The sequence below is a fragment of the Hibiscus syriacus genome, unplaced genomic scaffold (assembly GCF_006381635.1).
Source record: "Hibiscus syriacus cultivar Baekdansim isolate YM2019G1 unplaced genomic scaffold, ASM638163v2 tig00117047_pilon, whole genome shotgun sequence".
In the NCBI taxonomy this organism is placed as follows: domain Eukaryota; kingdom Viridiplantae; phylum Streptophyta; class Magnoliopsida; order Malvales; family Malvaceae; genus Hibiscus; species Hibiscus syriacus.
The window spans coordinates 748,581-773,848 of record NW_024063537.1 but is presented as its reverse complement, the minus strand read 5'-3'; the positions used below and the strand labels follow the sequence as shown (position 1 = coordinate 773,848).

Genomic DNA, 25,268 nt, shown 5'->3' with positions numbered 1-25,268 from the left:
TTTGCATAGGCCCATTATGATGGTGACCTCCAAGTAGTTTATTCTATTCGCAAATATCGAAATTTGAACTTTTGATCTTGTTTAAAGAATCTCGTGTCTCATCCCACTAGACCAACTAGTTAGTGATATTATTTAAAAACTTAATAAAAGAACATTCCAAAATTCAAAATACGACATTTATTCAGGTAATTTTCCCCTTTATTCATTAGTAAAAAAGTAAAAGTATTAGGTTCAAATACACAATTTTCTAAAGTAGAAGGGCCATTTAGATAAATAATTTGGGCTGAGAATGCACCTTGAACAAAATTTGTATACCGGTATTGGGCCTGGCCCGGATCCAGGACTTTGCTAATTGTATTTGTTTTATTATCAAAATGTATTTTTTAATTATTTTAATTATATTTAATATATGATTTTTTAATTATAATTATACTATAAATAAGGAATAAATTTCATTGTTCAAAAGAAAAAGTTTATTTGGCACCGTGTTCTCAGTCCAAATTTTGTTAACAAGATTTTTTAATTAAAATTATACTATAATTAAAGAATGTAGTGTTGAATAAGATTTTTTTTGGCAAAAATAGATCAGAGGTCCATGTACATTTGAAAAAAAACCAATGTGGCCCTCATATTATTTTTCTCTCTCAATGTGGCTCTCCAACTCAAAAAATAAACTCAATGTGGCCCTTTGACCAACGTTTTTTCGTCGTTGACCGTTACGATGCTGATTTGGCAGTTCACGGTGTTGACGTGACAGTACACAGTGCTAATATGGCAGTCCAGGATAACATATTAACATGGCAAATGATACGGCAGATTGACTAAATTGACAACTCAAACATGACAATATGGACTACCACGTCAGCACCGTGAGTTGTCATGGCACTGACAATTACGAAAAAACGTTGGTCAAAGGGTCATCATATTGAGTTTGTTTTCTAAGTTCGAGGGCCACATTGAGATAAAAAAATAATATGAGGGCCACATTGATTCTTTTTCAAAAGCACAGGGACCTCTGGTGTCTTTTAGCCATTTTTCTATAAATTTAACCAAAGTTATAAAAGTTAAAAATTCATAAAAAGTAACAAAATAAATATATAAAAATTACTAAAATATCGGTATATTGTATCCCAAAATAAATTGTCTTTATTTGGAATTTTTTTTGAATCTGTTAATAATATATTTATATACGTTTTGCATGCTTTAAAAGGGATTAAATGTAATTTTATTTATTTAAAGAAACAGATTAAATGTAATGTTTTTACTTAAGGAAACGTATTAAAATTAAACACTATAAATAGTACATGCAAAATGAGATATTCAATCATACAAAAAAAATTAGAGAAAAAAAGATGGCAAAAACACAAATTGTATCGTTTGTTCTTCTTGCTCTATTGGTCCTATCCATAGGTATGTTTATTTTTACTCCTTTTTTTAATATTTTTTTGTATTTTTTTTGTATTTTTGCATGTGGTTATTTAGTGATATAAGAGAAAATTATATAATATTATTTATATTGGATAATATTACAGATGTCATGAGAGTTGCTGGTGATGGAAAATGCTGTAAAAATTTTCCAGAACTGGGGGACTGTGTGAAGGATAAAGACGACAAGAGACCTGATGGAAAATGCTTTAAATTTTGTACACCAGAATGTAAATTTGCCCATTGTCAGTTTAACGAGTGTCACTGTGCTTGTTGATCTTATTTCTTAGGAACTCATAAAGTTTTTGAATAAGTGAGATGATGTTATATTCTCAAATTAAATAAAAGTTATTTTTTTTGTTCATTCTATATAATTCTCTATGTTTATGATTATCATTTTAGTTTATTATTATCATTGAATGTAATTTTTATTTATATTAGTCATTTGATGTATTGATTAATTTAAAATTTCTTAAAAAAATAATGAGAAAAACTTGTTTTGTGTAACCAATAGTAAGATTTTTGTCATTTTGGATAGCATAATAAAAAATATAGAATAATAATAGTAAGAGTAGGTATAAGTTATGCTATGAATTTTTAAAAATCCGGTGGTTTTTAGTGGTAAAAAGGAGCGTGTTGATTTTATTAGAGGATTTGAGTTCGAGTATCTATGCATTTTGAGTGTATCTGCGTTGTCAATGATTAATAAAACTTCAGATTAAATATTACCTTGTAATCACCCCATATTATTCTAAAAAAATTGGTAAAGTACACAAATAGTCCCTGACTAAAGTGTACTACCTTATTTAGAGATGTTCAAACGGTTAACCGGCCGAACCGAGTTACTCAAATTTTATTAACCTTATTCTTTTTCACTTTAATTGTTAATCGAATCGAATTTTTCAAAAAAAAAATTAACCAAACTTAAGTTTAGTTAATTGGTCGATTTATCGAATTAATTGAATTACCAAAATTTATAAATAATATATAATATATATTAAATATTTAATGTTTTTGGTTTATTCGGTTAAAACCGAAGTTTAAACACCCCTAAAGCTAAATAATATATATAGTATATTAAATATTTAATAATTTTGATTAATTATCTGATTTCGAACCAAAATTAATCGAACTCGAAGTTTGAAAAAAACCATTTAATCGCTAACCGACTGAACCTAAAATTAACTAACTGATTAACTGATCGAAATTTTGGTTATGTCGGTTTATTCGGTTTTAACCGAATTATGAACACTCCTAACATTATTAAGTCTCTTGAATATTAAAAGTTATAAAATGGTGCTTCAACTATAGAGTGTTGCTATGTTGAGTCCCTCGACTATTAAAAGTTACAAAATAGTCACCCAACTATTTATTATGTTCCAAATTGGGGGTTATCTAAGTTCAACGTTAACATGATGACTGAAATATGATAGTTGTTTGAGATTCTGGGATATATCATACTCAGCATGTTAACGTTCAACTCCGAATATCGTCAATTTTTTAACTAAAAGTATGAATTTAGAACATAATGAATAGTCGGTGACCATTTTATGAGTTTTAATAGTCGAGAGACTCAACAAAACAGCACTCTATAGTTGGATGACCGTTTTGATCTATTAATAGTCGATGAACTTAATAAGGTAGTAGCCCATAATCAGAGGACTATTTGTGTACTTTACCCAATTTGGTACATCACCAGGGGGAATCCTATTCGTTGAGCTCGGCAAAAGAGTCGAGCGCATTGGTCCACAATTATCATGGAATCACCATTCTCCGCTAGTCTTTCAAGGCTCCGAAGGGCTTCCACCATTCTTCTATATAAGACAGTCGGCTAATCACACTCACACTGCAAATCCCATGAGCTATTGTTCCTCGGTTTCCAAGCAAGCAGGCGAAGTGAAACCATGGCTCAATTTAGGAAGATGGACTGCCAATTAATGGTCAAGACATCGGCCGATAAGTTCTACGACACCTTCCGGAAAAAAGCCAAACTTACACCAAAGATGTCCGATGGATTCGTCGCCGACGTAAAACTTCTCCAGGGTGATTGGAATTCCGTCGGTGCCGTTAGGCTATGGACTTATGATTTCGAAGGTAAATAAGCAGAGTTGTCTATAAATTATTCGTGAAATGTTCATATAGCGTTTGTTTATTAAGTTACATATACGGGTTCAACGGAATTTTTATGTTCATTTAATGAACGAACACAGATAAAGATGTGTTCGGTTCCAATGGTAGATGCAAGTGTTACCCAAGGTGGGCACTGGAATCCGACTTTGTTTAGGTTAGTTATCCATTTTATTGATAGTGTCTACGTTAAAATTTTATTTGCACCTATACCATATAAAAAGTATATGTTATAAATATATATGTGTCCATCCTCAAAAATACTTTTGGATTAGTAGTTGTTTGATTCATTAATTTCACAAACAAGCTCGTTTATTCACTCATCTATAAACTCGTTTATCTAATTTTTATTTTATTTTTATTTTTTCCTTACATTTTATTTGTGTTTATTAATAAAAATATTATAGTATTAATATATATATATACTTTAAATTACTTTTGGATGCGTCACAGATAAAATATCTTATATAAATTGTTTAACGACTAAAGCTATTTAGTGAAATAATAAGACATAAATACACTCGAGCAGTTGCGTGAGCATTACTGCGTTATGATCTGGTGTGCCTCGTCGGAGAGAATTGCAGCCTACTGCCTACATATGGACATGGACACCTGTTTATAAAGGGTGTGTTGAAGAATCGGGTAAAGAAAAATAAAAGAATATAAGAATTTTAACGAGGTTCAGCAATGTGCTTACGTTCTCGGTGCCTAGACAACGCTAAAAGTTTTATTCAATGTCTCATAGTTTTAACTTACATCTCTATTTATAATAAATAAACTCTGGTACATATTTACAAAAATAACCCTATCTTCTTTACCAGTATATTTATGAGCTATATCTTACCAGGTGGCAGCCAATGCACAAATGCTCAAAGCTAAGCCTTGGTGGTATCATCAAAGAGAAATCTCGGTAGTGAAACAATGGCGTCGCTGCCTCTGACCGGCAAGCTCGAGTTCGACGTAGAGATGGACGCAACTCCGGAACAGATCCACCATGTGTGGGCACACAGGCCACACCATGTGCACCACACCAGCTCCGAGAAAGTACAATCATGCGACTTACACGAAAGCGAATTCGGGAAGCCCGGTGCCAAAATTTTCTAGAATTATGTGCTCGGTATACATAATTTTCTATTGATAATTCGATTCCATCTCTTAAAATAATTTTACGAACTCGTCTTCTAATATAAAATCTTGTATTCGTCTTTGATGATAACTCTTGTATAGAAGGAAAGGCAAAAACAGTGAAGCATGTGGTCGATTATGACCACGACAACAAGTCGATAGTGTTCACGATGCTCGAAGGTGATCTGATGGAGGAGTACAAGAGCTTCGTGGTCACCATTCAAACTCTCCCCAAGAAGGATGGTAAAGGCTGTGTAGCGCACTGGATTGTGGAATACGAGAGGCTGCACGAGGGGATCGGCCACCCCTAGAGAATGCGCCGGTTCTTCATCGAACTCACCGTCGATGTCGCTGCTCACCTTGTCAAAGAAGAATAATTCAACACTTAGTAAACGAAAAATCTCATGTTAAATATTGGTGTGATGTTTGTACCGTGTTTGATAAGGCCGTAAGAGTGAGACCGATCAGCTTTCCATGTTTCTCTTTATGTCTTGTGTTCTATGTTTCTAAATAAACGGCTTTTGTGTTGTGTATGATTTCTTGATGTCTTTCTATATTTTTAGGGTTTTCTTTTCCTTTTTCAGAGTGATAGGTCATACCCAACTGAGTGTTAGTTCTATTCAAGATGGATTTAAAGAAAATCTAGATATTATTGAGAATAAAATCGTCATCTATCATTCAGATTAAGTGTGACTGATCATCTATAAAATCATTTTTTTTTGAAAAAAATTAAAAAAAAGAATTTACTAGGTTCGTTTATGTTCACAAACAAAATGTTTATCCGATTTTTATTTTTTATTTTAAAGAGTGATGAAGATAGAGACTGAAGTGAATACAGAGTGAACTTTGGAGACTTTTTAGTTCATAATGTAAATTTTAATGAACTAAAGAATTAGTGACATAATTTCACCATTTTTAATATATAAACGAACATATATCATTGTTAAATAGGTGTTCAATATTTTTTTCGTTACACTTTTAGGTGTATACCGTTAAGTGACACATGTCACGTTTATTTTTTTATTTTTTTTTAAATCTGAACGTAACATTTGACACTTAACGATTTTTTTAAACGATGGACACTTAAAAGTATAACGGAGAAAACATTAGACACATATTTCTAACAAAAAAATTCTTCAAACACCAAAATTTAATTTAAGATATAATTTAGTCACGTAAAAGTATATTGCTCCTGATAGTGACGATGACTGTTATCAACTTGCTATTATATTAACATTCTCATTTTTAAATAATAATAATAATGATTTTTTTCAACTTACTGTTATTATCATTCTGAAATAGTATGACGAATAATATTTTATAATTTTTTTTGAAGAAATAAAAAAATCTCCTTAAATTTAAATAATTTAAATAGTGTTGATGTGGAAAACGTTTGCTTCTTTATATTATATAGATTAAATATATAATTTTGTTGTCCATTTTCCATTGCTCAACCGACAAAATGTCGTGCTAATCCTTGGATTAGGTTGAGATGATATAATGAAATTTTTTTGTTTTTGGAATTTTTTATAAAAAAAATAATTTAAGAATCAATTTTGTCTCAATTTATTATTTTTATCCCTATCGAATTTTTGTATTAATTTAACTCTCAAAGTTGTTTAATTATATCATTCTATATTCTTCCCTAATTTAAAACACTAAATTATAAAATTTAAGTTCGGGCTTATAATTTAGAGATCATGTGATTATGGTTTAGGGTTTATAATTTAGGAGTTATGGTTAGGGGTAAGGTATAGAATGATTCAATTGAACAATCGCAAGTGCTAAATCGATGCGAAAATACGATAAGAACAAAGGTGATAAATTAGGTCTACTATATCAACAAAAGTTATCTTTTTGCCAAAAAAAAATTATTACACGTTTTTTAAATTTTAATTTTTTAAAATTAAACCGGCTGATAAAATATAACAAATATGTTAAGTTTGACATTAATGTATTATGAATATGGTGTGTTTCATATGTAGGGATGGGCATGGGACCTGAACCTGACGGGTTTCGACCCGACCCGATCGGATCGAGTTTTGTTTTTTTTTAAAAAAAAAATCGGATTTGTATCGGGTCGGGTCAAGTCGGGTTTCTTCAAAGGTGATGTTCGGGTCGGATTCGGTTTTTGATGAAAAATACCCTACCCGAAAAAAATATAATTTTACTTTATATATTTAGGAATAATTACAATAATACCCCAATATATATTATTTTTTTCAATTAAATCACAGTTTTTATTAAATAAAATTAATATTTTTTATTATTTCGGGTCGGGTCGGATTAGGTTCAAATTTTATTCCAAAAGGTCGGGTCGGGTGAGGGTATATGTTTTTCGGGTTGGGTAGGATCAGGTAAATGATGAAAAAATTTCGGATTGGGTCGGATTGGCCGAAACCCGACCCATGCCCATTCTTATTCATATGGGCATGGACACCGGTCTATAAAAGGTGGCAACCAATGCACAAATGTTCAAAGCTAAGCCTTGCTATAATCAAAGAGAAATCTGGGTTTGTGAAACAATGGCATCGTCACCTTTGACCGGCAAGCTCGAGTTCGACGTAGAGATCGACGCTACTCCCGAACAGTTCCACCATATGTGGGCACACAGGCCGCACGATGTGCACCACACCAACTCCGAGAAAGTACAATCATGCGATCTACACGGTGGTGAATTCGGGAAGTCCGGTGCCAACCTTTTCTGGAATTACGTGCACGGTATATATAATTTTAACTTAAAGATTTTATGAATTCGTCTCTTAACATAAATTACAGCATCCGAGTGATGATATCTCAGTATGATTATGTGTGTATATATATAGATGGAAAGGCGAAAACAGCGAAGCAGGTGGTTCATTATGACCATGGCAAAAAGTCAATAGTATTCACATTCACCGAAGGCGATCTGAGGGAGGAATACAAGAGCTTCGTGGTTACTATTCAAAGTCTCCCCAAGAAGGGCGGTAAAGGCTGTGTAGTGCACTGGATTTTGGAATACGAAATGCTGCACGACGGCGTCGGACACCCGGAGAGTATGCGCCAGTTCTATATCGAACTCACCGGCGATATCGATGCTCACCTCGTCAAAGAGAAATAATTCAACACTTAGTAAACGAAAAATCCCATGTTAAACATTCGTGTGATGTTTATGTTATTACCGATCTAAGAATAAAAGTTGGGATCTTTGTACTGTGTTTGATGAGGCTGTAAGAGTGGGAGCGATCAGCTTTCTATGTTTCTCCTTGTGTCTTGTGTTTTATTTTTCTAAATGAACGTCCTATGTGTTGTGTATGATTTCTTGATGTCTTTATCATTTTTAGGGTTTTCCTTTTCATTTTAGAGTGATAGGACATACTCAACTAAGGATGAAATCAAAAAATATCTTTAGTGACAATGCAAATGGTCACTAAAAGCACAAAATTTAGACACTAAAATGTATAGTGACAAAATTTTCAAGTCGTCATTAATAATTTTGTCTCTATTACATTAGTGACAATTATTCTAAAAATTGTCCAATTCTTTTTTTTACCATCTATTCGACACAATTATCAATATAAATTGTGATGATTTCCTTGACACTGAAAATATATTTTGTGACCATTAATATTGTCACACTAAGTTTTTTTAGTGACCAATTGTTCGATACTATTATCAATAGAAATTGTGATAAATTTATTTGACACTAAAGTATATATTGCGACCACCAATGTTGTCAAAGTAATTGTTTTTTAGTTACCAAATGTTCGATACTATTAATAATAACTCTATCACTGTTATATTAGTGACGACTTTAATGAATTGTCACAATTACTTGTATTTTTTATGACTACAGTTTTTTACGAAGAAATATTAATAACAACGACAAAAATTCAGCCACGAATATCATTGTTATCTCATCTGGTTGTTGGTTTAACATGTTAATTTTTGATAAATTAATACAATACATGGCTTTTAAGATGATTGAATTTGAGACTTTTAGAGAAATAGTGCAACGCTTAGTCACTGTGCTGAAAAAGAAATATATGTTTTTGAAAAAAAAATATTTATGTTAAACTATTGTTGAAATTAATTTTATTTATTTTAATATATATAATATTAATTATTATAATAATAATTAAAATTTCTATGATTTCTCATATGAAATACATTTGTGAAGATAAATATAAAAAATAATTATGTTTATTTTTTAAATATAATCATATAAATATTAAGATTTAAGTCTAAAATAATACCAAGTGTTCTTAAATTTTATTTAAAAATAAAAATAAAAATATTTGACAATATATTAACCCCTTGTAGTGAAAGTCCTAAATTAGAAAAGAAAATACTAATAATAATTGGTATTTACATAATTCACATATATCTCCATAAAGATTATAAATTAGAAATTAATCAATTATTTTGAAGAAAAACTAATCATAAATTAATATTAAATGACATTGTCAAAGCTTATAGTATCGTCGGTCATTTATTTCGTTAATGAAAATAAAATTCATAATAATATAAAGCAATATATTTAAAAGATTAATGTAATTTTATTGATCATTTATTATTCATATAGTCATTATACAATTTGGATGGTTATTGAAATTTAAAATTTTAAAATGTATATAAACTAAAATTGATTAAATTTGAGCATAAGACTAATAATAAAATTTCACCGTTTGACAAACTAGTTTATCTTAACAATAATTTTAATTATTATTGATGCCAATATTTATCACAACAAAAAGTAAAATTTTAAGTGACAGACAACTTTATTATCATAATAAATATCAAATAATAGTGTCAATTTAAGTATTCTAATAGTGTCAATTTTTTTGTTACGTAGAAATTTGTATCACAGTTATATACTTATAGTGAGAATTTAATTATAAAAAAAATATAATCATCATAGTGAGAATTTAATTGCGACGAAATAAAAATACCTCAAACTTATTTTTATTAATAGTGTCTTACAAAATTTTTGTCATCAAAAGTTTGGTATTTTATGACAAAATTACTAATAGTCACTATCAATTTGTCAGTAAAAACTTTTACTCTTATAGTGATACTTGTGACGTAATTTAAGACTGTCACAAGTATATCATTATAAAATGGTAAACTTACTAGTGAAAAAATGTTATTGTCACAATTATGAATAATAATAGTGACTTATTATAACCATTATATCGTTTCTTGTTTAAAACAGGTGATGTCAATTCAAGTATCTTATTAGTGACTAAATACAAGTAGGACCCGACTATTCACTTCAATAGTGATAAAAATTATTGTCGTCACAAATCACCAAATATGACTAGTGACAAATATTTATCGTCACAAATCACCAACTAATACTAGTGACAAAATATTTTCATCACAATTATAAATAGTGACTACGTAATATATTGTCACTATTACAATTTTTCTCATGAAAAATAAGTTTCGCCAATTCAACAATTTTATTAGTGCTCAATTGATAATGACAAATTGCTTTGGTCACAATAAAACACTATTAGTGACGAATCACTAGTGATGAGCTTCAAAATTGTCACAATTATTATCTAAAGAGTGACAAAACAAAATAAGTCACAATTACTCGTTTTAAAAGTGACAAAAATAATTTTTGTCATAAATAACATATTTTTTATGATGAAAATCTTTAGTGTCGTGATTAAATAGTCACTAAAAATCTTAATTCTTATAATGTGGGCACGAGACTTGATCCTATCCTATTGGGTCAGTTATTTAAAAAATTGTGTTTAGGTCAAGTTTTTTATAGGATAAGTGGGGTGAGTTCGAGTTTAGGGTAAAAGTTATACTACCGGGTCGGGTCGAGTACCCAATTATAAAAATATTTCGGTCCAACTATCCGAAAAAATCACGGGTCAATTAATTTTTTTTTAAAGAATTACTCATTTTTTAGGTTTGATTCAACTGGTCGATGGGTCATATCAAGCAGGTTGGATGTTTTTGAACACCCTAGGGCTAACTCCTAAAATCGTAATTTACTTTTATTTTTATGATCGAGGGCTCTATGTGTGGACTTTTTATCCCTAAAAACTTAATTTATTTTCATATTTTTACCAATATTTTTTTGTGGATGACTCTTTTATTCCTATAAGCTTAATTTTCATACAATCAAACTAATACGCCAACAAAATCTGGATTAGATTAATAAAGTAATATGGCAGATCTCAACGACTTCCCTAATGGGCCATTAAATTTACATGATAATTTCAAGACCCATCAATTTCTCCCATATTTGATTTGACACAAAATAAGATGACTATGAGAGACATGAAACATATGATTATATCAACTCAAGTATTATTGGTTTAAGTGCTAATTTTTTGGTCAAATTGGTAATATTGTTCTTTATTTTTAATTTTATTAATTCAGATTTTAAATTTTATAAAGAGTAAATTACACATTTAGCATTTAAACTATTAGTTTTGGTCATGTTTAGTACCTAAACTTTCATAAAATTATGTCTAATGTTTAGTTTTTGTTTCATTCTAGTACCTCTGTTGTTAAAACCTTAACGGACAGGTTGACGGAGCATAGCTCCGATAAACGGACCACCAATTCGAAGGGTGGACCACGAGAGAATGACGAATTGATTAATACAGTCCAGTTTCAAGCCCATCGACGGTTGACGACAGAGATCGAACGATTAAGAAGTCAAATAGTTCATTATCGATTTGAGAAGATTGAGACATTTTCTGATGAAACGGAGACCAGAATTACGTTCATGGGGTCAAAAAGGTGCAGCCTGAAAAGTTGATTGACTTCTATATATAGATGTTATTATACACATATTAAATTGTCTCAAACATATAAAATTTTAAAAATACCCACAAACAAATTTATAATATTGTAAAGTGTACAAACTATATAATAATTTTTTTTCAAAAACATCATTTTTAACTGCTCAAAATTAAAAAAAAAATTGCTTTTAGTGGATAAGCTTGTCTTATATTTTATACAATTAAGTGGAGGGTTGTTCAACAATTAGGGTATAGTATTTGCAATAAAAAATCAATTATCAATCAAGAGGGATGATTGTGTAGGAATTAGGGGCGGTTATCGAGCTATTCGGTCGCGAGTTGGACAGTGCTCGATTCGTGCTCGTTAAAAGTTGTTCAACTCGATTCATTGCTCGTTAAGCTAGTCAAAATTTTGCTCGACTCGAGCTCGTTAAAAAAAATTGTTGCTCAGCTCGTGCTCGTTAAATTCGTTGCTCTCTAAGCTCGTTGCTCGCTCATTGGTCGTGAAGCACACCAAAATTTTTATCTTATTTTTTAATTGTATGTAAAATGTACTAATATTATATATAGCTTAATATAAACATAAATTAATAAATTTAACTAAAAATTATCAAAAGAGTGTACGAAACAAATGGAAAGTCTAAACTCCCACAATAACATTCCACAAATACATTAAAATAATAATTAGAATTTTTGGTGTAGTAAAATAATAATGATTAATTATTAATTTAGTATTTTTATTATTTAATAGAAAAATAATATATTAGTAATTTATCATCTTTTTATTATCTATTAGTAAATTAGTAATTTTTTTGAATAAAATAATTTTTGGATATAACTAATAAAAAATTATAAAAAAAATTAATGAGTTGCTCACGAACTTATCGAGTCGAGTTGGGTTTGTTTGACTCAGTTCGTTAAAGTTCAAGTCGAGCTCGAATTCAAGTCAATTCAAGTCGAGCTTTTAACGAGTTTTAATCGAGTCAAGTTCGAGTTGCTCAACTCATTAAGCACCCCTAGTAGGAATATCAAATATCTTATTTAGACCCAATTCAATTTAAATTATAAATAGAATTCATTAAATGATATCAGTGGTAAAAGAATATTTAATTTTTCTTAAAAGCCTTGAATTCGAGCTGATATATTATTAGAATGTGTACATATTAACAAATAATTAAGAAAATTACGATCAATATTATCTTATAATTATCCGATTATAAGATTATTTATTCCCAAATGGCATTATGTTTTCTGTTTCTATGGTTTGATTAAATATTACATCAATGAATTCGTCATTGAACAACAAAATCCATTGCATATCTTAGAAAAAACTTAAATTAATCACATCAGTTCAATTGTTTAATCAATGGTAAACTACACATTTAGTACTTAAATATTATTTTTAGTTTATTTTAGTACCTAAACTTTTAATTTTCAAAACCACACATAAAGTTTAGTGTTTGTTTCATTTTACTATCACACCGGTAAAAACTCAACGCGTTTAGTACCTAAACAATCAGTTTGATTAGTTTTAGTACTTAAACTTTAAATTTTTCCAAAACTTAACGTTAAATTTTGAACGGATACTAAAATGATAAAAATCAAACTTTAGCTATGATTTTTGAAAAATTAAAAGTTTAGGTACTAAAACATATTAAAACTGATAATTCAGATACTAAATATATAATTTAACCCTTAATCAATCATACTTGAACTTCCACGGATAGGGTTCCTTTTATTTTAAATAAAATGTATTCAACTTTGCATTAAACCTACCGTTTTCCCTCACAAGCTAGTAGTCTATATAATGGAGTTTGGTTCTCCGATCTTATTCACAAACAGACACCCGCTAAACCCTAAAACACTTGTCGTAAAAGATGTCTTCTTTAATAGGTACACTAGAGGCTGACGTGGAAATCAGTGCTTCAGCCGACAAATTCTTCGGGGTGATGTGCACCGCCCCATTCAAGCTGACGACCATCGTGCCCGACATCGTTAAATCATGCGATTTGCTCGATGGTCTGTGGGGAGCTTTGGGTGCCATCACCCAATGGACTTATGTTTTCGGTAGGCCAAATCATGTTTTGCTCTTTACGTTTTATTTCAAGTCCATTATTCTTTTGTTTTGGGATATTTATCAGAATAATCATTTCATCTATTATTCTTTTGTTTTTGGGATATTCTAGTCTTCAACATTTCATTTTAGGTTAAAAACGACTCATATTTTAAAATATTAATCGTGTGTTAACTAATGATTTTCATCTATAAAGTGATCTTTTTGTCCCAAAGTGAAACGTTGGGGGGATAAAATACTTCAAAGAAAATAGAATAGGGGCAAAATTATCATTTTAGTAAACGTTGGGAGCTATTTTTGGTATTATGTCTTTAACATTTAATTAAAGGTATAATACTATTCCAAATGATCCCTAGCTTTCGATCAAATAATCACTATGTTTTAATTTTTTGGAGTAATTTTACCTTTAACATTTCATTTTATGATAAAAGGATCTTTATTATAAAGCGCTGATTGTTTGTTAATTAACAATTTTCATCTACAAATGGGTCTTTTTATCTCAAAACGAAACGTTGGGAACCAAACTCTAAAAAAAGAATGTAAATCAAAATGATTATTTAGTCGAACATTAAGGGTATTTTTTGACATTATGTCTTAAATAAATAGTCACTTTAGTTTTTATTCATTTTTAGCACTTTTACTCTTTAACATTTTATTTTAGGATAAAAAGACTCTGTACATTTTTGGTCACTAATTATTTTTTTTAGTTTAGGACAAAAATACTGACAGTTTATTGATTAACGATTTTTATCCACATAGAAATTATATTATCTCAAAATAAAACGTTGAGATTGAAATACTCCGAATAGTCTATCAAAGAGACCATTTATTTATACATTAGAAGGATTTCGGATGTTATGTATAAAATCTTTTACATATTCTTCCCTTTGAATAGATAATAAGATTATTTTACTTTTGAACATAGGTGGGGTAACTCAAACTGTAGTCCTGGCCATCACCTCGGTCAATCCGTTCACCAAATCCGTCACATACGGATTGATCAAGGGGGACCTGTCGACTGAGTTCAGCACTTTCGCCGTCAAAATCAACGCCGATCAAAAGCTCGTGGGAACCACGGTGCATCTGACTTTCACGTACGTGAAGCTGACCGACAATGTTTCGACACCGCAGGCGCTGTTGGATCTGGGAGTCGAGGTGATCAAAGCGCTCGGTGCATACCTCACCTATGCTTACAATGCTGTTTAATACTGTGTTCGAGTAAATAAGAAGCTGGTTTCGACAGCTTTCGCTATGCGTTTATGTAATTTCGTGTGTGTTTGGGTGTGCTGTGCTTGATTGAAGCATGAAAAGCTTCTATGTTTGACGTTGTTGCTTGAGCTAATGTATGGTGTGTTTGTATTTGCGTATGTAATGCCCGACATGAAAGGAAAGATCTTCGAGATGTTCAAAGAGAACTTAAGCCATTTTTTATATAAATCTAATTTAAATTAGGGCAACGAAAGCAAATGGTCTCGTCTATAAGGTATTGTTTTATTAAGTTCTTCGACTATTAAAAGTTACAAAATGGTCGCATGACTATTCATTATGTTCCGAACCCGTCATTTTTCGTTAAAAATGGATGATATTATGAGCCGAACGTTAACTTGTTAATTGTTATATGATAAAATTTGATCCCAAAATCTTAAACGACTATCATATCACAATCATCATGTTAATATACAACTTAAACAACCATCAATTTTTCTAACAGAAAAGATGAGTTTGGAACATAATGAATAGTCACATGACAATTTTGTAACTTTTAATAGCCAAATGACTCAACAAAGCAACACTTCATAGTCGAATGACCATTTTGTAACTTTTAATAATCGAATGACTTAATAAAATAATATCATATAGTCAAGGGACTATTTACGCTTTTACCCTTTAAATTAATAATTCGATCAACTTTATTATATCTCAGTCATATATTAATCTAATAATATAAAAATCTATTTTCACCCCTCCTCTGAAATTCAAGTTCGCCCCCTAGATTTTCAAAAGTTCAAGTCCACCCTCTTAACATAGAATCTTGCGTTTGTCCCTGTATATGTTGATACCATGCTATCGCTCTTCATGTTGATATTATTATTATTATTATTATTATTATTATTATTATTATTATTATTATTATTATTATTATTATTATTATATAATTGTCATTAGGTTTTCTATATGCATGATTGATATATAACTACACTCCATACTCCATCCAAATTTATTCTAATCACAATTATTATATTAAATTGGTTTGGATAAAAATATTAAAAAGTTATTCACATGATGATGATGTATTAGAAGGATTGAGAAAATTTTTAATGGACAATTTCTTTTAGGGTAAAGTACACAAAATGTCCCTCTACTATAGTACTACTTTATTAAGTCCATCGATTATTAAGAGTTATAAAATAGTCCTCTGACTATAGAATGTAGCTTTGTTAATTCCTTTGACTATTAAAAGTTACAAAATGGTCACACGATTATTTATTATGTTCCAAACGTGTCCTTTTCCGTTAAAAATTGACGATATTATGATATGAATGTTAACATGTTGACTGTGATATAATAAAATATGATCCCAAATCTCAAACGAATATCATAACTTAGTCATCATGTTAACGTTCAGCTTAGCAACCGCCAATTTTTTAACGTCGATAATGATAGTTGATGATCATTTTGTAACTTTTAATAATCGATGGACTTAATAAAGTGACATTCTATAGTTGAAAGATGATTTTGTAACTTTCAATAGTCAAATGACTTAATAAAGTAGTAGTTTATAGTTAGGGGACCATTTGTATACTTTACCCTTTCCTTTATTATATACAAACGAAGGTTAAATGATTTGCATTAAAAAAATCCAATTATTAATAAAGAGGGTAGGGATACCGAATATTTTGTTTAGGCGTGGACTCCATTGACAAATCTAATTGTGACCTATATATATATATATATATATATATATATATATAAAGTATATTAATGTTATTATATATACTCAATCATCATTATTTTTTGGTTTAATAAATCAATATAATCTTTAAATTTATTTTAAACGGCGTTTATTGTTATAATATTGATATACTATTTTATGATGTTGAATTAATTATTCAAATGATGATGTGACAATTCGTGGTAGATGATGTCACAATAGAAAAACTTAATTGATACTTTAAAAAAGTTAAAATTTTTATTTTATTTTTATAAAAAAATAGAATACTTATTTTAAATTAAAATCTAAGAAGTTATTTAAATAAATAAAAGGGTAAATTATGTGTTTAGTTATTAAACTATCAGTTTTGGTCCGTTTTAGTACATAAACTTTTAATTTTTTCAAAATCATATCTAAAATTCAATTTTGTTTTATTTTAGTGCCTATATTCAAAATTTAACATTAAGTTTTGAAAAAAATAAAAGTTTAAGTACTAAAACATACCAAAACTGATAGTTTAGGCATTAAACGCATTAAGTTTTTAACAATAGTGTACTAAAGTGAAACAAAAACTAAATGTTAGATATGATTTTGAAAAAGTTGAAAGTTTAGGTATTAAAATGGACCAAAAATGATAGTTTAGGTACTAAATAAGTAGTTTACCCTAAATAAAACCATAATTAGATAAGTCATACAAATGTAAGGTTCTTGATCCGAGCCCACTTACAAATGATACCATTTGTAGGCTTGGATAACTTATCTGACTCTAAATAAAAGGCCCAAATTGATTTTCTTAATTTTGAATTAAAAATTTTATTTGTAAAATGATATACAAGTAAATATTTTAACTATATATTTTAATAGGTGGTCATAAATTAATTATATTTTTATAATATAATTTACATTTTATGCACCGATAGTACGATTGATAGGTTAAATTTTGTAGGCAAAAATACATCAGAGGTTTTTGTACTTTTGAAAAAATCAATATGATCATCGTATTATTTTCTCTCTCAATATGGTCCTCCAACTCAGAAAACGAACCCAATGTGGTCCTTTGACCAACGTTTTTCATGGTTTGATCATTACGGTACTGACATGGTAGTTCACAGTATTGATGTGACAGTCTATGTGACATGTTTGAGTTATAAATTTAGTTCATATGTCATGTTATATGCCACGTTATCAACCTCCGTAGATTGGCATGTCAACACCATGGACTATCACGTCAGCATGGTAACGATCAATGACGAAAAGCGTTGGTCAAAAGATCACGTTGAATTTATTTTCTGACTTGAAGGGTCAAATTGAGAGAAAAATAATACAATTCCCAAATTTTTTAAAAGTACATAGACTAATACCTTTTTACTAATTTATTAAAATCAGATTTCGAGATAGACGGACAATACTTTTGTATAATATATCCTTCGGTCGCATTGTCCATGGATATGGAGTGAGATTCTCTCTTTTTTGGTACAAATCGCATGTGACTCTGCCATCACCCATGTTCATGACTCAGTAAACAATAATCCAAGGCACAACTGACCAGTTTCCGTATGGACCAACAACCGAGTTATGGGATTCTATCATTCTATGAGTAACTCAACCCAACATGTGCATAATGATGCATGTTTTTTTTTTTTGTAATGGGAAACATCATAAAAAGCATACACCACACAAAGACAACCCTCCTTTTAGCACATGCATGCCCAAAGCTAAATTCATCACCATTGATGATAAAATTGGAGTTATAATAATTATAGGCGATTTACTTGTTTTGATTTAAATTGAGAGTCATGATTTTATAAAGAATGTTGAATCGGAGAAGATGAATAATATAAGGGTGAGGAAAAGAAAATAGGGTTCTAGTCCTCTAATTTATATGTTGACTTTTGATATTAAGATAATGTCTACGCTCATGATGACTTCTCGTAAGTTAGTAAGATAAATGAAGATGACTGTCTAATTACAAATTTCTCTAACATATCATATAAACTTATTAAAAATCATGTCAAAAGATTATGATCGATCGAATGATATAAATCTCAAAAAAAAATAAAAATAAACGAAATGTTGTCCAAAACTTTGATAGGCTAAAAAAAAGGTTGTGAAGTTATCACATACAAAGAAATATCTCCGGCGGTACAATAATCATATGTGATCTCATTTACTCAACCATTATTGGCCGACGGCCAATCCGAAGCAATCCCTTTGTGATACCGATACGTTGATTCATGCTCCAAAAGCTGCATCTAAATTCATTTCTTACAAGTCAATGGCTAGTGCACCGCCCATATAAAGGACATTTTAGTGACCTATAGGCTATCACCACCAACATGCATAAAGATAAGGTAGGGTGTCTTCCTAATGTTGAAGGGATGAGAGATTTGGGTAGGGATGGCATATGGATGGGGCGAGTACGGATACTTCTTTTTCTATCATTATATTTATCTAATATTTTTATATTTATTATATATTCATCACTCATAAAAAGTAAAATATTTAAATCCATACTTGTCCACGAGTATATTTTTAAATTTACCTCCACACTCCCTACCTAATTGAATATTCATCACACATTTCATATCCGTCTATATCAACCCATATCCGTCAATTTAAGATAAGAGAAACGACGGTCTTTAATTCTAAAAATGATTATACCCAACATTTGGTTAAATTACAAGTTATCTCTTATAAAATCTTAAAATTTATAGATTAGTCTCTAAAATTATACATAAATTCACAATGATCTAAAATTTATATGTTGGATAGTTAGTGAACGAACAAATGTGAGTCGAACAAATACGAGACGGGTAAAGTTTCAAACTCATCACCACTACCCATAAAACTTATACTCATTTCTATTTCAATTGAAACGGATACGATACAAAATCTACGAAATTATACTCATCTCGTCCCTAGGTTAGGGACATTAAACAACAGCTAGCCACCGAAGTATTTGATACAGAGAATATACTGAATGACAGTGAAGCATCATCAAAACAGTTCCTCTCTCGAACTTCGATGCTTAATCTGCAGATGACAGCCATGATATTTGACTTGCATCGATGAAAAACAGCACATGACATACGGCATGACATAGATTAACTGCATACGGCGCATGCATGCATGCATGTGAGATGTTATCAGCTCAAAGTGATAAGTTATCTGTCAATATTATAATAACAGAAACAAAATACCAAAGCATGGAACAGTACGGCTTTAAGCCTTGAATTGTTAATGAAAATATTATATTAGTGGCTCCTGATTACGATCTTCAATCGTTGACGAACTGTGATTTTAATATGATTGCCGGCGTGTCTTTTCCTATCGGCTAACATGCAATTTTCAGTTCCGGTTCTGTCGTTCAACATGTGAAATTAATTCAAAGTTGGGGGACTTAAAAAACACATTTCAAGTCCAACCAGCTGGGTTGAATGTAGTTGATCTTTCATAAGAGCAGAATTGACTTTCAAAGGGAAAACCTTCTTTATATTTCAAGCATGTGAAAGTTTGCAAATTGCATTTATGGGTAAATTACATATTTAGTACCTAAAGTATAAGTTTGATCCGTTTTAGTATCTAAACTTTCAATTTTTTTCAAAATCATACATAATATTTAGTTTTTGTTTATTTTAGTACGTATTTAGTACCTAAATTATCAATTTTGATCCATTTTAGTATCTAAACTTTTAATTTTTTTCAAAACCATACCTAATGTTTAGTTTTGTTTCATTTTAGTATTAAAAACTTAACGGCATTGCATTTTTTATGGGTAAATTACATCATTCATCCCTCAACTATCTTCTCACTCTTATTTCGGTACTAAAGTTTAAAAATTTCAGTTTAACTACTCAACTTCCAAATTGCACCTATGTTAATCACTCTGATTTATTTTATTAATAACTTTTGGGACATGGTATTTTTTTTACGATTTTAATAATATATAATTAAAAAATAAAAATAAAATTTGAAGTTAGAGGATTAAATTGGGAGTAACTTGAAATTTAAGTAATTAAATTAAAAAAATAAACTTTAGTGACCAAAATAGGAGTGAGAAGATAATAAAGTGATGAATGATGCAATTTACCCATAAAAAAGGACTCACGTGAAAATTACTCATTAAGTTTTTTACGATGACGTACTAAAACAAAACAAAGACTAAACATTAGGTATAGTTTTGAAAAAAATTGAAAGTTTAGGTACTGAAACATATCAAAACTGATAGTTTATGTATTAAACGTGTAATTTACCTTGTATTTATTTATAATTAGTTTATATTTTTTCTTAATCGTTGACAACTTATATATATCTTACGGACACAACTGCTCGAACCCAATACGAGAACAACGTTCTTTCTAATTACTGAAATCGTTCAATAAATTCAAGCGATGATAATTTGATGAATAGCCTTTGGTCAGAATATCCCATAGCATAATTCTGAATTCATTTGATCCGTATTATATGGTTTAATTAGGGTTAGGGAAATGAATTATTGGCATTGGCATATATACCTAATTAGCCGAGTTGGACCACCCATTTCCATTTCCAATATACAAGTAAATGTCCACCTAGCATATTATAGTGTCAATATCGACAGGTGAGAATGTGAATGAGACGAGATGATGGTGGGTTTCAAGTCCTGGTGTTTGTGAATGGAGAAAACTGGGTTGGGAGGGTTACCCTCGCCTCTGCAGTACCCGATCTGAATTAGTCGATCAATAGATCAAATGCCAGTGATTAATTAAAAAAATTGGTGTGACTTAGTTTTTATACGGTAGAGGAAGTAGGCATTCAGTATGTGATCAGAAAAGAAAAGCAAGTGGGACGGATCCTGCATGACGGTAGGTCTACGAAAATAATACTACCACCTACTACCTTAAACCAGTGGTTAATTATTTGATTGAAATCTTAATGATCGCATCTAATATCTGTTTTAATTTTAATGTATGTTTCTTTTTATCAAAATCATATTGTTTCGGACCGGACATAAGAGATCGATATATGATTTTATATTATCGAGATAAATTTTTAAAATTTAGATGACAATAAACTTATAAAATTTCAAGAGTAAAAAATATTAGTAATAGAAAATATAATTGACGTTAAAAACTTAGTGAATGGGTTGGCCGATCGCCATCGCGTCTACAGTCATTGGTTGTTGCATCTGCCAATCGATGAAGTCCAAACTTTTTGGCCTATACCTTTTCGACCTCTATTTCACTAGAAAATGCCTCAATATCTCCAAATTGACTATAGACTCTTTGACTTCTTCATCCTCCGATCTCTGTCGTTCACCATCTAATGGTCCTGAAACTGGACTATGTTGGTCGACTCATCATTCTCTCGTTGTCCATCGTTAGGATTGGTCGTCATTCCAACGGAGCTATGCCCCGTCAGCCCGCCCATCAAGTTTTTAAACAGCGGGTATTAAAATGAAACAAAAACTAAACGTTAAGTATGGTTTCAAAAAAATGAAAGTTTAGGTACTATCAAAATTGATAGTTTAGGTATTGAATACGTAGTTTATCCAAAAGGCAAGAGAAAATATGGACCTTTTTTTTTGTCATCGGTGGGCCGAGGAAAGGGGCATTCGTTGTGCGAGGGACCGTACGCGTAAATCTACCAATTTCAGCCCTTAATACCAACTTAACACGGAAACAACTTCCATATATACACACACAAATCAAACCCTAAATTTCACGACAACAAAAACCGAAGAGAGAGAAATCAAAGCCCTTCGCTTGTCTAGGTTAAAAGCCTATCCTCAAACCCTTCCGAGTCAATTGAATCCCCAAAACGCTTCTCAAGCCTTTATTTCTCTGTCGAAATCTGGGATTTCCCCCCCTGGATTTTCCCCTTTTTTGTTGGAATACAAAACACTGATATTTTGGTATTTTTTTGTGAATGGTGGAAACAATTTGGAGCTGTAGTATTTTGATGCTCTCCCTTTGTGAATCGAGGGCGAGCACAGTCATCCCTGTTTCCGTCACCGCCTCTGCTTTCGCATTCGGCTCTTGCAAAGAAGGCTGGTATTACCGCTGCTTCGGCCTTGACCCATAAACGCCGATCGCCAATAACCCAGATTTTGTTTTTGTTTTTGTATTTTTGTTTTTGCTTAACATCCCATTGTTTTTGGTTGTTGGTGAAATATTATTCATTCATCTTTTTTGGGTTTCGATTATTTTTTTTATTGTGGGTATTTGATAAAAAAGTTGGAAAGAATGTTGCTTTACAAGCAGAAGAAGAACCAGGTTCCGAAGGGCAGCCGGCTCTTGATCAGCGTCACCGTTCTCGGAAGTGCTGGACCGATCCGTTTTGTTGTTAACGAGGAAGAGCTCGTCGGCGCCGTCATTGATACCGCCTTGAAATCATATGCTCGTGAGGGTCGCCTTCCTGTTCTCGGATCCAATCTCAATGATTTCCTCCTTTATTGCCCCACTGCTGGATCAGATGGTGAGCTCACTCAAATCCAACTCTGTTTCTTGTAATTCCATGTCGAATTTTTCACTCTAGAATTCGAAATTAATGATTTTGGTGTTTGGGTATTTTTCATTGCAGCACTGAGTCCATGGGAGACGATTGGATCACAAGGTGCACGGAATTTCATGCTGTGCAAGAAGCCGGTGACTGAGAAAGTGGAAAACGATGGAAAATCAGCTGAGTCCATTTCTAGGAAATCGCCTGGGAATTGGAAGGCTTGGTTTAATAAATCCCTCACTCTCAAGATTTCATCTCATTAAATTAAACCCAACTCGTATGGTAGAATGTTGGTTTTATGTTCTTTACCTTGTTTTTCTCATTTAACTGAGAAAAAAAAATCTACTTTCCAGTGTTTTTGCATTGCAATAAAGAATGAACATTTACAGTGTTCTATTGATGATTATATTTTTGAATTTCCTTTGATGTTGCAATTTGCTTTCCATGATGTTTCTCCCTTGCTTGTTGGGTATGGTCTTTTGCTTAGAAATATGTAGTACACTGTAGTTGGACTGAAGCATTCAAACTATGACAAATTAAGAATTTTGTTTCTACTTTATGACCTGATCGACGTCATAATCACTTGTTCTTATCTTTGAATCGTGTGAATCGATTAGGCAAAGTAGTTGGTTTGTTCACCGATATTCAACGATTAAAGGGTGGCACATTTTGAGTTTTCTGGCATTTGGGCATTTGTTGATGAAGATGAAGCACACCATTAACATGTGTTTGAGCCTAAGAACTAGATAGGTGTGTAAATGAAGTGGACTTGAACATGTAATGACGATTGTGTTTGTTTATTTTTAAAGATGTTTATGTTCGATTTGTGTTGTTTAATGTGTTTTGTTTGTTTAACCTTCGATATAAAGATGTTTGTGTTCATTTGTTTATTTTTGAAAATGTTTATGTTCGATTTGTATTGTCTAACGAGTTCGGGTTAAATTTATTTACACCTTAGAATTAGAATAGGCAAAAGTAATTTATAAATAATTTATCAAATGTTATGTTAATTTACAGCCCTATAACTAGAACAGTCAAGAGAGATAATGGTCCCCACCAAGCCCATGTGCTTATCATGTAGTACACAATGACTTACGGCCAGCACGCTCTTTTCTATCAATGTGTTCATGAACGAGCTAAAACTGGGTTTGTGCATGGTATTAAGATTTAAACATACTTGGGGTTCACGACTTACACTCGAAGCTTCATATTAGGCGATACGTGCATCCCAAGTGTCCCATTTAGGACCACAATGCACCTAAAATCTTGTTTCAAGCATTGGGCACATTGGCATCCATGCACATGTCCCTCAACTCCAATGCTATAGTCCCGCAGATCCAGAAATACTTTTTTAGGGTGAACACATATATATCGATAATAAAAAAATTATGGAATAAACACAACTACCATAAAGAAATTCGGATTTTAGGGTAAGCACATATCCACCATAAATTGAACATACATCTACCACTGCTCATAGATTAGAGCTAATTATTATATTAATACTATAATGGCCAGCTATAATTTTTATATGTATTTAATTTGGAAAAGCCTTTTTATTTTAAACCCCAAGTGAAATAGGTTTGGTGTAGCCCTCTCTTACAACCCTTAATAGAGGCCATGGTAATCTCCCAACTGTCACGCCAGCCTTTCGTTTTTGGACTCAAACAAATCTCTAGAACCTTGATAAGGTTTGATGTGGGCCTAAAGCCCTGAAAGTAAAATTATATATCCTCGTCCATAAATTTAATTTTAAAATTTTATAATGGTATATTTGTCGGTAAAGTTCACAAATGGTCCCCTGATTAATTATAAGTTATTATTTTATTAAGTCTATCAACTATTAAAAGTTACAAAATATATTTGTAATTATATAGAGTTGTTTTGTTGAGTCCCTTGACTATTAAAAATTACAAAATGGTCACTTAACTATTCATTATGCTCCAATCTCGCCATTTTTGTTATAAAAAAATTAACAGTGATCTAAGTTAGACATTAATATGTTGACTGAGATATAATAGTGGTTTTTTATTATTATATCATATTTTATCATATCTCGGTCCTCAATTTAATATCCAACTTAGAATGATGTTAATTTTTAACAGAAAAATATGAACTTTGAATATAATGAATAGTCGGATGACAGTTTGTAACTTTAAATATAATAATTAGTTATATTGACATGATAATATGTGATGTTGATTTAACAATCCACGATGAATAATGAGCGAGTTCGGAATTATTATTATATTTTTGTTCGAGCATGAATCGAACAATTTCGGTGGTAAATGAATTATTGTTATTTTTAGAGGCTTCGAGTTCGAGCATAAAAAATGTCAGAGGTGTGAACATT

The 25,268-nt window shown here is 30.9% G+C and overlaps 4 protein-coding genes across 4 annotated transcripts; all 4 read left to right on the top strand.

The window, feature by feature from the left end:
- Nucleotides 1-4,473: 4,473 nt before the first annotated feature.
- Nucleotides 4,474-4,988, top strand: LOC120197165 (MLP-like protein 28). Its single transcript, XM_039198766.1, has 2 exons — nucleotides 4,474-4,639; nucleotides 4,780-4,988. Exons 1-2 carry the CDS (start codon nucleotides 4,474-4,476, stop codon nucleotides 4,986-4,988), a joined length of 375 nt encoding a protein of 124 aa, XP_039054697.1.
- Nucleotides 4,989-6,153: 1,165 nt separating this feature from the next.
- On the top strand, nucleotides 6,154-23,309 carry LOC120197191 (uncharacterized protein At4g22758-like). Its single transcript, XM_039198793.1, has 4 exons — nucleotides 6,154-6,163; nucleotides 22,521-22,548; nucleotides 22,643-22,891; nucleotides 22,997-23,309. Exons 3-4 carry the CDS (start codon nucleotides 22,660-22,662, stop codon nucleotides 23,176-23,178), a joined length of 414 nt encoding a protein of 137 aa, XP_039054724.1. The 5' UTR covers nucleotides 6,154-6,163; nucleotides 22,521-22,548; nucleotides 22,643-22,659; the 3' UTR covers nucleotides 23,179-23,309.
- LOC120197190 (MLP-like protein 31) lies at nucleotides 7,150-7,926 on the top strand. The gene is made up of 2 exons (XM_039198792.1): nucleotides 7,150-7,398; nucleotides 7,503-7,926. The coding sequence occupies exons 1-2, from the start codon at nucleotides 7,203-7,205 to the stop codon at nucleotides 7,775-7,777; spliced, it is 471 nt and encodes a 156-aa protein (XP_039054723.1). The 5' UTR covers nucleotides 7,150-7,202; the 3' UTR covers nucleotides 7,778-7,926.
- Nucleotides 13,264-14,905, top strand: LOC120197189 (MLP-like protein 28). The gene is made up of 2 exons (XM_039198791.1): nucleotides 13,264-13,496; nucleotides 14,429-14,905. The coding sequence occupies exons 1-2, from the start codon at nucleotides 13,307-13,309 to the stop codon at nucleotides 14,707-14,709; spliced, it is 471 nt and encodes a 156-aa protein (XP_039054722.1). The 5' UTR covers nucleotides 13,264-13,306; the 3' UTR covers nucleotides 14,710-14,905.
- Nucleotides 23,310-25,268: the final 1,959 nt, after the last annotated feature.

Excerpts from the sequence above, each read along its gene's own strand:
- LOC120197165 (XM_039198766.1), top strand. The coding sequence starts at position 4,474 with ATGGCGTCGCTGCCTCTGACCGGCAAGCTCGAGTTCGACGTAGAGATG. Across the intron at positions 4,640-4,779 it reads AAGCGAATTCGGGAAGCCCG|AAGGAAAGGCAAAAACAGTG; the intron begins GTGCCAAAATTT and ends ACTCTTGTATAG.
- LOC120197190 (XM_039198792.1), top strand. The coding sequence starts at position 7,203 with ATGGCATCGTCACCTTTGACCGGCAAGCTCGAGTTCGACGTAGAGATC. Across the intron at positions 7,399-7,502 it reads TTTCTGGAATTACGTGCACG|ATGGAAAGGCGAAAACAGCG; the intron begins GTATATATAATT and ends GTATATATATAG.
- LOC120197189 (XM_039198791.1), top strand. The coding sequence starts at position 13,307 with ATGTCTTCTTTAATAGGTACACTAGAGGCTGACGTGGAAATCAGTGCT. Across the intron at positions 13,497-14,428 it reads CCAATGGACTTATGTTTTCG|GTGGGGTAACTCAAACTGTA; the intron begins GTAGGCCAAATC and ends TTTTGAACATAG.
- LOC120197191 (XM_039198793.1), top strand. The coding sequence starts at position 22,660 with ATGTTGCTTTACAAGCAGAAGAAGAACCAGGTTCCGAAGGGCAGCCGG. Across the intron at positions 22,892-22,996 it reads CCCCACTGCTGGATCAGATG|CACTGAGTCCATGGGAGACG; the intron begins GTGAGCTCACTC and ends TTTTCATTGCAG.